Source organism: Typha angustifolia, chromosome 9, assembly GCF_048772165.1.
Source record: "Typha angustifolia cultivar Huaian chromosome 9, ASM4877216v1, whole genome shotgun sequence".
NCBI lineage: Eukaryota > Viridiplantae > Streptophyta > Magnoliopsida > Poales > Typhaceae > Typha > Typha angustifolia.
In genome coordinates this window covers 10,263,659-10,275,755 of record NC_133247.1, presented here as the reverse complement: position 1 = coordinate 10,275,755, position 12,097 = coordinate 10,263,659, and the positions used below count along the sequence as shown (strand labels likewise).

General features: G+C 37.3%; 2 protein-coding genes across 2 annotated transcripts; one reads left to right on the top strand and one right to left on the bottom strand.

Moving 5' to 3' along the window:
* The first annotated feature begins 320 nt into the window (after positions 1–320).
* On the top strand, positions 321–2,172 carry LOC140767033 (uncharacterized protein At4g06744-like). Its single transcript, XM_073106778.1, has one exon. It carries the CDS (start codon positions 561–563, stop codon positions 1,884–1,886), a length of 1,326 nt encoding a protein of 441 aa, XP_072962879.1. The 5' UTR covers positions 321–560; the 3' UTR covers positions 1,887–2,172.
* A 4,479-nt stretch (positions 2,173–6,651) lies between these two features.
* Positions 6,652–9,624, bottom strand: LOC140767685 (cysteine proteinase mucunain-like). The gene is made up of 5 exons (XM_073107679.1): positions 9,004–9,624; positions 8,474–8,709; positions 8,252–8,392; positions 7,087–7,536; positions 6,652–6,952 (listed from the first exon to the last, which is right to left on the bottom strand). The coding sequence occupies exons 1-5, from the start codon at positions 9,491–9,493 to the stop codon at positions 6,860–6,862; spliced, it is 1,410 nt and encodes a 469-aa protein (XP_072963780.1). The 5' UTR covers positions 9,494–9,624; the 3' UTR covers positions 6,652–6,859.
* Positions 9,625–12,097: the final 2,473 nt, after the last annotated feature.

The window sequence follows — 12,097 nt, the reverse complement described above, 5'->3', positions numbered from 1 at the left end:
TTAGTATAGTTAATTTAAATTAGATATTTAATTAAATTTAGTTAAAATGAGTTAGATTTATAAATAATAAAAATAGAGGGGGTAAATAGTAACTTGACGAGAGTTCAGCGCATAGCCACCGCAGCCGTAAACAATATTAATTATCTCGTATCCTCTCTGTCGCCCAAACAGGGAGATACTGTACGCCCCCCCTCCCCTTCTTCTTCCTTCCCAATTAAATCGAAACATATAACATGAAATTCTTTTACATAATTTATAACCCTCTTCAAGACCCAACCACCAATCCACTATCCTTCCTCCGTTATCATTATTATTACCACCTTCTCTTCTCTTTCTCTTTCTCTTTCTCTTTCTCTTCCTCTTCCTCTTTCTCTTTCTCTTCCCTTAATTTCGAAATGTCATGCATGCCTCCACTTGCTACCATGCATATATGGTCCCTTCTCTTCCATTCCCTTCTCAATTACTTCACCTCAGTCTTCATCTCTTGAGTCTTGACCATAGAATATTCTATTTATACTCTTCTACTTTCCCTTCTCATAGCTCTCACTATAATTCATACCATGCCTTCTCCAAAACCGTTCCTCCTACTCCTCCTCTTGTTACTACTACTGTTACTACTTCCCTTCTACTCCTTCTCCACTACCACCACCACCAACTCTACCATCTCCGTCACCGGCGATGGCGACGGAGAAGAACAAGACTGCGGATGCGGATCCCCCGCACCCGCTCCGTCCCCGCAGCCAAACCCCGCCAGCTTCCCCAACCTGAAGCAGTACTACGCGTACCTCGTCATCCAGAGGTTCAAGCGGACCATCACCTGCGACCCCAACAACGTGACCCGCTCGTGGGTCGGCAACCGGCCCTGCACCTACTCCGGCTTCTTCTGCGACAACCCACCCAATTCCCCGACCACCCCTACCATTGCCTCCGTCGATTTCAATGGCTTCCGCCTCTGCGCTCCCACAATCTCTGGCTTCGTCGACCAGCTCCCCGATCTCGCCTTATTCCACGCTAACTCTAACAACTTCTCCGGCTCCGTCCCCGACCTCACCGGCCTCCCCTTCCTCTACGAGCTCGACCTCAGCAACAACAAATTCTTCGGGGCCTTCCCCTCCACCCTCCTCCCGCTCTCCAACCTCGTCTTCCTCGACCTCCGTTTCAACACCTTCTCCGGCGCTGTCCCCTCCCCTATCTTCTTCATTGGTTACGAGGCCCTCTTCCTTAACAACAACGGATTCGACCAATCCCTCCCTTCCAACCTCGGCTCCTCCCCCGTCGTCTACCTCACCTTCGCCAACAACCGTTTCACCGGCCCCATTCCCCGCTCCATCGGCAATTGGTCCAACACCTTGCAGGAAGTCCTCTTCCTCAACAACCGCCTCTCCGGCTGCCTCCCCTACGAGATCGGCCTGCTCAACCAGACCACGGTGTTTGACGCCGGAGACAACCTCCTCACCGGCCCCATCCCCCTCTCCTTCGGCTGCCTCCGAAATCTCGAGGACTTGAACCTCGCCAACAATTTCCTCTACGGCCACGTCCCGGACATCCTCTGCCATCTCTCCAAGACCGGCAACCTTGCCAATTTATCGCTCTCCGGGAATTTCTTCACCTCCATCGGCTTGGGCTGCTACGAGTTGATCCACAACGGAGTGCTCGACGTGAGCAGTAATTGCATCCTTGGCCTGCCGGACCAGCGGTCAGCGAAGGAATGCGCGTGGTTCCTCTTGGACCACAAGCACTGCCCCCTCATCACCTACATCCCGTGCCTGCACGAGAGCTGGCTGTACGGGGGCGCTGCGCTTCCTGCGAGGACGGCGCCGCCGCGCAGGCCGGCGAGGTCCGAGTATGTGGGGTATAAAGCGCTCCATCAGAGGCATGGGAATTAGACAAAGGATTGGATTGGATTGGAGGAAGGAAGGAAGGAAGGGGGGTGTAATGGTAAAAGTATGCGTGCATGGAATGTGACATGGCACCACTGATCTCGTTTAATAATTATTTTTTTTTCAAGATTTATTTCTAAAGCGAGTCGAGTTTCGAGTTTCGAGTTTCGAGTTTCGAGCTATAAAAAGGGAAGATGAGATTTTAAAATATTAAAGATACCATGTATGCATGATGTTTATTTTGTTACCATCAAATAATTGAGCATTAATTGGTGAGTGGGATCATGGGGGACTTCATTTATAAACCAGTCCATCTTGATTTATTAGGTTAGGTTTGGATTTAATGTCAACCTGAGCTTCATACCTCAAAATGTTCATATATTTATATATATATATATATTAATATTAGATAAAATCTAAGACTTTATATTTTTGGAAATTTATCAAAGAGACGTTACCTTTGGTATTATTATTATTATTATTATTATTATGTGGATATTTATTATTCGATCCTTTCATTTTTTTTTAATATGTCGCAAAAATATCTTGCCATTAGTTTTCTTATCGGTTAATTATTACTATATAGATGATTTAAAATGACCTTACTACCCTTGAATAATTTTGAATAAGTTTTTTTTAAGTTAAAAATAAATGGATAACTAAATTTTAAAAATCATGAGAGTTATTTTCAGTATTTTATTTCTTTGTTTTTAAAATTAATAAAATATTCTCTATTTTGTTAGCCATTGTTATGATAAATTTAACTCAAAATAATTTTGAGACATTAAAAATCAAGCGCAGTATATTGTGAATGATAATAAAATCAAAATATACGGTGTTTTTATAAATTTTTCTTATATTTTAGATAAATAAGATATGGTAGGGTTTAAGTTTTCTCAGCTCTATTTTAACACCGTGTTAATTCATCGGTCACTCTGAAAGCTAAAACTTAAATAGGAAGGATCCCTAAAGAAGCTAAGAATTGACAATCCGACGTTACGAATGGACTCCATCTAAGCCCTAATGCTTATAGTAGAAAATATTCCAAAAATATAAGCATTCAACAATCAGAAAATTTCAAGCAAAAATGGAGTTAGGAGACTGGATGCACCCTTTTGAGCAATCTCACAGCTGAGGCAAGATCAGAACCTTTTAATGAATTAAGCTGGCAGCTAAGGAAAAACTTGGCATTAAATGCACATTTTGGTCCCTATTCTACTGTCACTTGCATATGACTAGTAGTAACACAGTTGTTTTTATTAATCTTTTTTTAATAATTTATAAGTCGCTAATTGATATATAGATTAGATAATTAGACTTACTCTACTACTAAAAAGAGTCGAAGTGAGCTTAAACTATTAAATATCAACTTTAGTGTTCATGACAAGATTAAACTCACAAGGACTCAAGCACTGAATGGCTTAGTAACATAAGCTCTACTATGATCAAAATGTCATCCACTTTAATTTTATTTATGAGTGCAATCATATTCTGGAAAGGAGGGATATGGTCAAGACTAAGTCAATCAAGACTCAAAAAATAATTAGTTGGATTAAATGCTGAAATCATGTGCAATGTTGGCCAAAGATTGCCCACCATTATTTGTTGTATTTAATGCATGAAAACAGTACCAATACTAGAAGGAACCCAAATTATTTCAAATCACAATGCCCAATTTTCAAAACAACAACAATAATAATAATAAGGGAAAGAGATGATTCCATTTGGACCCTTTAAATTATCATTGTTTTTCATACACTTTCTAAATTCTTTTATTAACTAGATATATCCCCAAAATTAAAAAAAATCCACATATACTCCCTTAAATTAAGAAAAATAAAGTAATTAGACAGACCTCTAAAATTTTTAAAAAAAATTTAGGAAATGTATGTGGTAAAATAAGTTTAAAAAGTGTGTGAAAAATGATGATAGTTTAGAAAATCTAAGTAAAATTATTTGAAAAAAAAAAACCCAACAACGACGACAACTATAATTATCAATGTCAAATGCATACATAATTAGCGGTTACTTTAATATTCGGGGCCATGTAATATAGCAAGATGAAAGAACTAAGCAGACTGTATGCAAGTAAGGCTTGATAGTGGCTCATGAAAAAATTGGAATGCTGGGTTTGTATTAGAAACTTTACCGAGAACAAGAATTAATTTGTAAGTAGTATTTTTCTGGGTAGAAACATATAGTTTCATTGTTGTGAAGATATCTAAAATAATTATGCCACAAATGACATAAAAATAACTTATATCTACAGCCATCAATTAGTTCCTTGTTAAGAAATAGCTCATTTTCGACTCAAAATTATATTAGAGATTAACATGCTTTAATTATTATTATTATTATTATTATTATTTGTGAATGGTGAATTAAGAGTAAGAATTAGTTCTCTAGTGTTTGAGCTCTTTGGCACCCCTAGCTACATCTCAGAAATGATTTAAATTGCTTATGTCAAATAAGCAAAACTTTATGTAAATCAAACAACTACAAAGACAAGCAAATGAGTTATATTGAGACAAAGTCAAACTTATGGCTATTGAAATTCTGTTACTGTTATATTTGTTGGTCCAATTGAAAGCAATCCAAAATCTAAACATAAAACCTAAATATGTAAATATATATGCAAATTGTAATGGTAATTTATGAAAATTAAGAGAATAAAATTAATAAATTTATGCATATGTATGAGTACGTTATAAAAATTTAAATGAGATAAATAAAGAAAAGAGAGAAAATATGATTCTAAGATTTATAACTATATCCAGTCCCCTCCTCAATGTTTTGTAATAGTTAGCTAATAGTCTGTTTGTAAATGAAATAAAAATTTCAGTTAGTCAAAAGAGCAAGTCTCGAGATGAGGCATTTGAACGCCCTCAAAGTCATTCAAATATATTTACCCAAGAGCTAGAAAATTAATTAGGCGTTCAAATGGCCTCGAATGCCAACAGCGAGGTTCCTAGGTCTAGGTATTTTTTATTTTATTATTTTTGCTTATGCTGGACAATATGACTGGAGCATATTATATCCTATTGTCAATTCTCGTTAAGTCAGGAAGCCACCTATAAATAGATGTAATGTGCACCTAGATAATTATTTTAGATTATTGAAGTTAATTTACAAGATCGTCTTCTTCCTCTTTATTCGACTACCTCCAAGCTTTGAAACTCTAGCCATCATCTAGGATCTTCATTGCTGTGTCCTTGACTCTAAGGAATAGCCATACTTCTTTTTTATTTTTTTCCTATCGACTACCTCAACTTCTACTATTATCATCTCCACCACCGTACCATAACATTAGGCCAATCACAAACACGCCTCTTCGGCCTCCCGTTTTCACGATTTATGTTAATAGATTTGTTCTCTATCCCAAATCTATCTCAATCCCAAAAGCACTTTGACCATCTAACAGTTTGATCTCGAATTACTTTTTAACTTTAGAGATCCACGGTAACCCTAATTTTCTCTACATGAGTTAGAATCTAATTTCGTATTTGAATTTTGACTTACAGTGATTACGGGGTTAGGAAGGTGATCACCATATATTTCTTCTTCAAGAATTTACTGTACACTAAAACACATGTATTACTAGCTTTCTGAGATATTGGAATCTTCATCCAAAGAAATTTATCTTCAAAATCTCTTCTCTCATAAACTATATTTGATTTTAGGTCCACTGATTTCTAAAAGATTTACCCAATCTTTAAATCACAAAAGGCAAAAACACAAATCCACATGTAATCAATCCCAAGAAATTTGATTTACAAATAAATATCACTATGAAATAACTCTTTCTCATTAGAAATAGTTAAAAACAACTAAGTTTTTAATATGTACAGATTCTGATTAGATTTTTCTCTTTGATTTTGGAGCACTTTTTAATACAGATAAAACAATCGAATTGGACTTTATAATTAGGAAATAAATTTTAGATATTCAAGTTATCTTTCTAATATGATAAGAATTACATTAAATTAGCAAATTTATACTAAAAAAAATTAATAAACTATAGATAATAGGCTAATAGGTACCATTACACATAGCTAGCTTTCAAATTTCAAACATATTTTATATACAAATTATAGAAAATCAAATTTATTTTTTCACATAAAAATATTATATTCAGATCAGTAATGGAAAGTTATAATTGGAAATCAGATAGGTGTCAAATCTATTTGTCAGAGATAGAGTTTTATAATTTCTACATTGTGAGATAAGTTTGACTTTAAGATATGTAACTAAAAGTTATATATATTATTATGATGATAATGATATAGATAAATGAGTCTTGTTTTCATATTATTCTATTGTCAGAATTATTCGGTCTTTGCATAAAAGGATATATTTTCCAATTGCAAATTTCAATTTTAACTTTATTATTATTATTATAAAAATAGTTAATTTATTTAGGATATTTACTACTTGTATTTTGCCTAAAATTTTTCAAAAATACCTTCTTAGTTTATCCTAACAGCATTTTTAAAAAAAATAGAGAATATTTCATTACTTTTAAACATAAAATATTAAAATACTTAAATTACCTCCTCACTTGATTTTTAATTCTCAATTTAATTTTATCTAAACATAAAAAATGCATTATAGTAGATATCTTAACTCATATATGTGTGACATTTTAGGCAGAATACAGTAAATTAAATGATAAATCTTATATCTTAGATTGTAAAGGAATTCAACATTGAATTTTTTACCGTACCAAATTTAAATTTTCTATACTTAATAAGATGTAGTAAAAGTACCAACATGAGAAAAGATATTCATTTCATATTCTTACGAAGTGAAATTGAAGCTATGTACAGAGTTAATTGTTCTTAGTCATACAAGCTTAGCATCAAGCTTTCTTTCTTTCTTTCTTTCTTTCAATCAAATTCATAAAAAAGATAAATATTGCAGTAGGTTTCATCAGTCACTGCTCCTATCGTTCCCCCCACCAGTTGAATGATCACGCTATCTCATTCATTCTTCTCTTCGCCGTCCGAGAGAGCCCAGTGAGGCTTGGCAAAGGTGCGAGTCAGGGCCTTCACGCCAATTGGGTTGTCCTTGCTCTGTGGATGTTTCAAAAGACATACAATTAGATCATACAAGAGAATTGAGCTAAAAGGGGATTGTGAAGTCGTAGTATATCAAGCATACAAAGACAGACAGCATGATCAACTAACTCTCTTGAAGAAGAATTTACCATTAGACAAGTCCCACTCCTGAGATTGCAAACAGGGTATTCAGGTGGGCAGCAGCTGGAGTGATCCTTGCAGCAAATAGCGGCTTGAACAGGGCAGCATCCCCAGGCGAAGCAGTGGCGGCCGTACCCGTAAATGCAGCAGCAGGTGCTGCTCGCCGGGCAGGAGTAGTGGTTGTCGCAAACGTTAGAGGGAGCCACGGGAGACGGCGGTGTTGGGCCAGGTTTTGGTGGGTTCTGGCCCTTCTTAACAGGGTAGGATGCCATCATGGCAATCCCGCACTTGCCGGCGGCTGACTTGATGTTACGCTCGATCCTTACATACCCAGCCTCGCCCCAGTTTGGTCCCCAGGAGTTCCTGACAATCCAGTAGTCTTTGCCGTTCTCGGTGCCATAGCCAACAGCCACCACACCGTGGTCAAGCTCAATCCCACATCTTCCAGTGAATATCCCCTACAAGAGAAAAGGGAATGTTAAGATCAATGCCCATGATCAACAGAAGACTACGTACTATCTCTAACAATAGACACTGTTAATACTTCACCTTATTTCTAGAATGCAGATAGATTACTATACATACAAGAATCTAAACAAAGAATCTTTAGTTACTTAAAAAGAATTAAAGACAACATCATACCAATGGAACGGGATACCTGCACTCCACTCCCAAGTTGCATGCAATCATGGGGAAAAAGCCCCCCCTTTTGCAATTTAATTGCATTGCTAGTTCGATCTATAATAATGGATTCTAGTGTGCATTATATGTAAATTGTGTGATGTTATAGATGCATATACTTAATTCTATATGCCAAATCGAAAAACTATATATAATTTAATTGCAAAATCCTAGGAAAGGAAGTATAGACTATATATTTTCTAGCTGACCATCATAATGCTACCATAATATCAAATGCATATACTCTTCCAGATTTACCAAAGAGTAGCTATTACTATATCACATCTAACTTGAAAGAAAGAAATATAAACAGCAAATGATAGCATGCTAAATGCCCAATTACCTACTGGTGCCAGCCATGAAGGTACTCTAGAGAATCAAAATAAACACTTGATCTAATCTTACATTATTAATTGTTGCAGTCAATCATGCTCAGTAGAGGCTAGTAAGTACTACAATCTATCAAGTAGTTTTAGTACAACAAGGTCATACCGAGTTGTAAAGCTGAAACTCCCGGCCGCCGGCTTCGATGGCGACGCTGACCGGCTGATGCGCGACGGCCTTCCGCAACGCCTTCTCATCGTTCTTAGGAACATCTTCATATCCATCAATGGAGACGACCTTGGCGTTCTTCTGCAACACCCCAAAAATCGTTGATGAGACCAAACCAAAAACATATCACATAACAACGGAGAAAGAATCGAGATATCTAACCCTGGATAAGTCGCATCTGCCATTCTGGGCTCTGTACGGATAATCCTCCTCGGTGTCGATGCCGCCGTTTTTTATTATGAACTCGAAGGCGTCGTCCATGAGCCCGCCGTTGCATCCCTGGTTGCTGGCGGTATCGCAGTCGACCAACTCCTGCTCCGAGAGCGACGTCAGCTCGCCGGTGACGATCTGGTTGATGCCTTCCACTGCAGCCACCGTTGAGAATGCCCAACAACTCCCTACACAATATCCATCCGCAGATTTATTCGCCAACATAGCATTCTAATCTAGTAATTTAGATCAGATTAGATGATAATAGCAAAAAAAACAGCGACGGACAACGACACCGCCGTAAATTCAAATCGTCCAAAATCCCGGAAGAACCGGAAAGGAACAGGGGAGGATGATGCCAAAAGGCCAAAAAGCCACCAAGGGCATAAAGGTAATTATACCACCACGATGCTTTCCTTCGTCCAAAAGCAAAAGGGGGAGGGGGGTGGAAGGGAGAGAAAGGTAAAGCAGAGGAGACCTACCGCAACTGCCCTGGTCCTTGACGGGAGCAACGGCGCCGTTAGCGCGCCAATCGACGGAGCTCGGCAACTCCTCGCCGTCGACGTGACGGTAGCGTCCGCTCCCTTCCTCCGCCTCTCTCCTCCTTCCTCCCCCACGACTTCCGAGGTAGATCGCCCTGTATTCCTCGTTGGTGAGATCGGCGAAGCGGTTCAGCCCCAGCCGGAACGACCTCTCACCAGCGTCAGCGGCGGCGTTGTGAGCGTCGACGAACCGGACGTTGTCCTTAAAGATCTCGAATCTCTTCTCCTTCTCCCCGAGCGCGTTGTAGGCCCTTCGGTGCCTCACCAGCCAACCGTCGTAGAGGAGCCTCATTTCCTCCTCGCTCCGCTCCAAGCCCTTGACGCCGTGGGCTTCGTCGTAGGTGACAATGGACATGTCCATGGCGGAGGAGAGGGAGAAGAGGAGGGCGAATAGGAGGAGGGAGAAGAGGGGATTCGGAGAGAGACCCATGTCGAGGAATCGCTGATTGAGGGCAGGGAAGATGGGATCTTGACGCTTTGGTTGAGGAGGTGGGGAGGGAGAGGGGTTGTTTATATAGAGGAGGAGGGAGAGGTGGGGGTAGACGTAGTGGATAGGGAGTTGAGGAGGTTGGAAAGGATTTAAATAACGGGATTATATTATGGGGATATTAACGGACATTATGGGAGCCAACGATGCACCCGGCATTTAGCGAAGGTGGTTGGCCCACCGGGTTTTGATTACCTTTCTTTATAATTAAAAAAAAATTATCATTTTACACCTGGGATTTTTATTTAATTATAGAAAATAAGACTCTAACCTTTTTTTAGTACACATAGGACTCCTAAAGTATTAGAAAACTTTCAACCCCCTAACGTTGTTAATAAAAAGGTATGAAAAGACCCTTTTAATTACAGTAGTATTTATGTATATGTGAGTCGCCTGAGTTATAAAAGAAATTTGAGAGATTTTCGTTGATTCAGGAAATCTATATGTACCAAAAAAAAAATTTAAAGATTTAAGGGGTATATCTATAAATATGCAATCTTTAGTAATTCTTTTAAATAACATCTCTAATTTTTATTGTTATCTTTAATAAAATTATGATTTACACCTTATATTTTTATTATTTATAAATTAAGTCCTATAATTTAGTGAATACTTGTAAAAAACCATATCTTACGGTTAGATCAATTAATTAAATTTAATTAATATTTTATATTTAGTTAACTAAACTAAGAAAATTATAAAAATACTCTCAACCAAATTATTATATTAGTTATTTTAAAAGTAAAATATCTCTACTTAACGGAATATTTCGAGAATTGATATCAAATCTAAGTGCCTGATTTATAAATAATAAAAAATATAAGGTGCAAACTATAATTATATAATTCTTTATTTTAGGTGGGCAATTACTGAGTAATTTTGTCAAGAGCTAGTATAGATAGTGATCTTAATTAATTTTCATAAAAGAATATATATTTACTGTCGGAATGTCTAAAATAGTGTCACAAAAGTATCTTAATTGCCAATTAACTTCGGAATTATTGAGGCAAGCTATCAAAGCGAATTACCTACTAATTTTCTCAAGTTGGTCAGTAGTGAGATGTTGTTCATGGCTACCATCCAAAGTTTCTTTTCGGAATAATAACCATCAACAAGATTGGCTCTTTATACTAAATAATGCATTTAAATTATTATAAAAAAGAAAAAGAAGGGTGAAATAATGAGAGAGAGAGAGAGAGAGAGTTGGATGGGGAATTGGAGCTGGCTGGCTTTCTCATTGGGATGGGAGAAAGGTTGACAATAGAACCCAAGTGCTGGAATAATGGGAAGAGAGAGAGAGAGAGAGAAGAGGCGGTGGAGAGGAGAGGTGAGGTATTGGGTTTCCTCCACTTAGCATAGAAAGTAGGTAAATAAATACCTTTCTGTCTGTCTCATCTTTCGGCTGCCCTAGAAAAAAGTTCATATTTTCCTTCTAAATTAAGTAATGGAAAAGGGAGTTCTTTTACCAAACTAGCCATGGCTCAATATTATTTTTTCTTACCAATTTATATCTCTAAGTTAATAAAATATAATAGTTTATATATATAATATATTATTAAATTTATGAACAATTTATTTAGAAATTTTTGGATGAAGAATTGGTCTTCAAGCGGATCTCCACAGCGTTTGATTCGGAATAACAGCGATGCATATAGTTTGAAGTCTAGACTAGACAGTTAAAAGCTTTGTGGGACTCAAGTGCATATATATATCTAGAGAGAGTTGGTATTTTGTTCGGTCCATATCTAGCCTTCGGGTTCATGAATGATTGATAAAAAAAAGAAAAGATTTTTAGATGAAACAATAATAGAATGTGTTATTATTATTATTATTATTTTGCCACACATAAAATATTGATAAAAAAATTAGAATCTTATATATAAGAAGAAAATACTAAATCTATTATTATTTTTTCTTTTAGATCTCTTTTTGTAGGCTCTCAATGGACCAAAAGATAGCATTTGACGAAGAATAGAGAGAGAGAGAGAGGGTATGAGTTGTAATTGTAAGTAATAGTAATAATAAAAATAAAATGTGTTATTATAACCATATTGTTAGCATTTAATGAGGGAGTTGGAACTCGGAATCACGTTGCGATTTCCGAGGCTTGGCCTAAACCTCCTCTCTCTTTTAGTCTTTTTCTCCATTCCACCTTCAAAGAATCAAGAGACAAAGAGGTGGACCACTGAGCAGTGACCAGTATCCAGCGTCTAGATTAGAGTCAATTACGTAAGAATTCTTAGACGTTATTGCGTATGGAAGTACTTAATGCCAGACCTATGAGATCACCTTTAATTGGCTTTTAGTCTCAGAGCCAGAGGATACTTATCGTAGAAGATACGTACGTATATCGTATGGGATAAGTGTTGGGTTAGGGATCCTCGTGACATCTCAACTCCTCCTCCTCCTCCTCCTCACTAAATATATTACTTTATCTTATCCTTTTCTTTTTAATCTTTTATTGGATGTAGAAGAAGGTACCGTTTCTTTTGAGCACCTTTATTATAGAGACGGTTATCTGCCGCCGCAATCTCTTATTCTAAAATA

Bases quoted from the DNA above. Each gene is read 5' to 3' on its own strand.
- LOC140767033 (XM_073106778.1), top strand. From the start codon at position 561: ATGCCTTCTCCAAAACCGTTCCTCCTACTCCTCCTCTTGTTACTACTA.
- LOC140767685 (XM_073107679.1), bottom strand. From the start codon at position 9,493: ATGGGTCTCTCTCCGAATCCCCTCTTCTCCCTCCTCCTATTCGCCCTC. The intron at 7,537-8,251 runs GTATGACCTTGT...TTTCTCTTGTAG, and splicing joins AGTTTCAGCTTTACAACTCG to GGGATATTCACTGGAAGATG. The intron at 6,953-7,086 runs GTAAATTCTTCT...AAACATCCACAG, and splicing joins GGAGTGGGACTTGTCTAATG to AGCAAGGACAACCCAATTGG.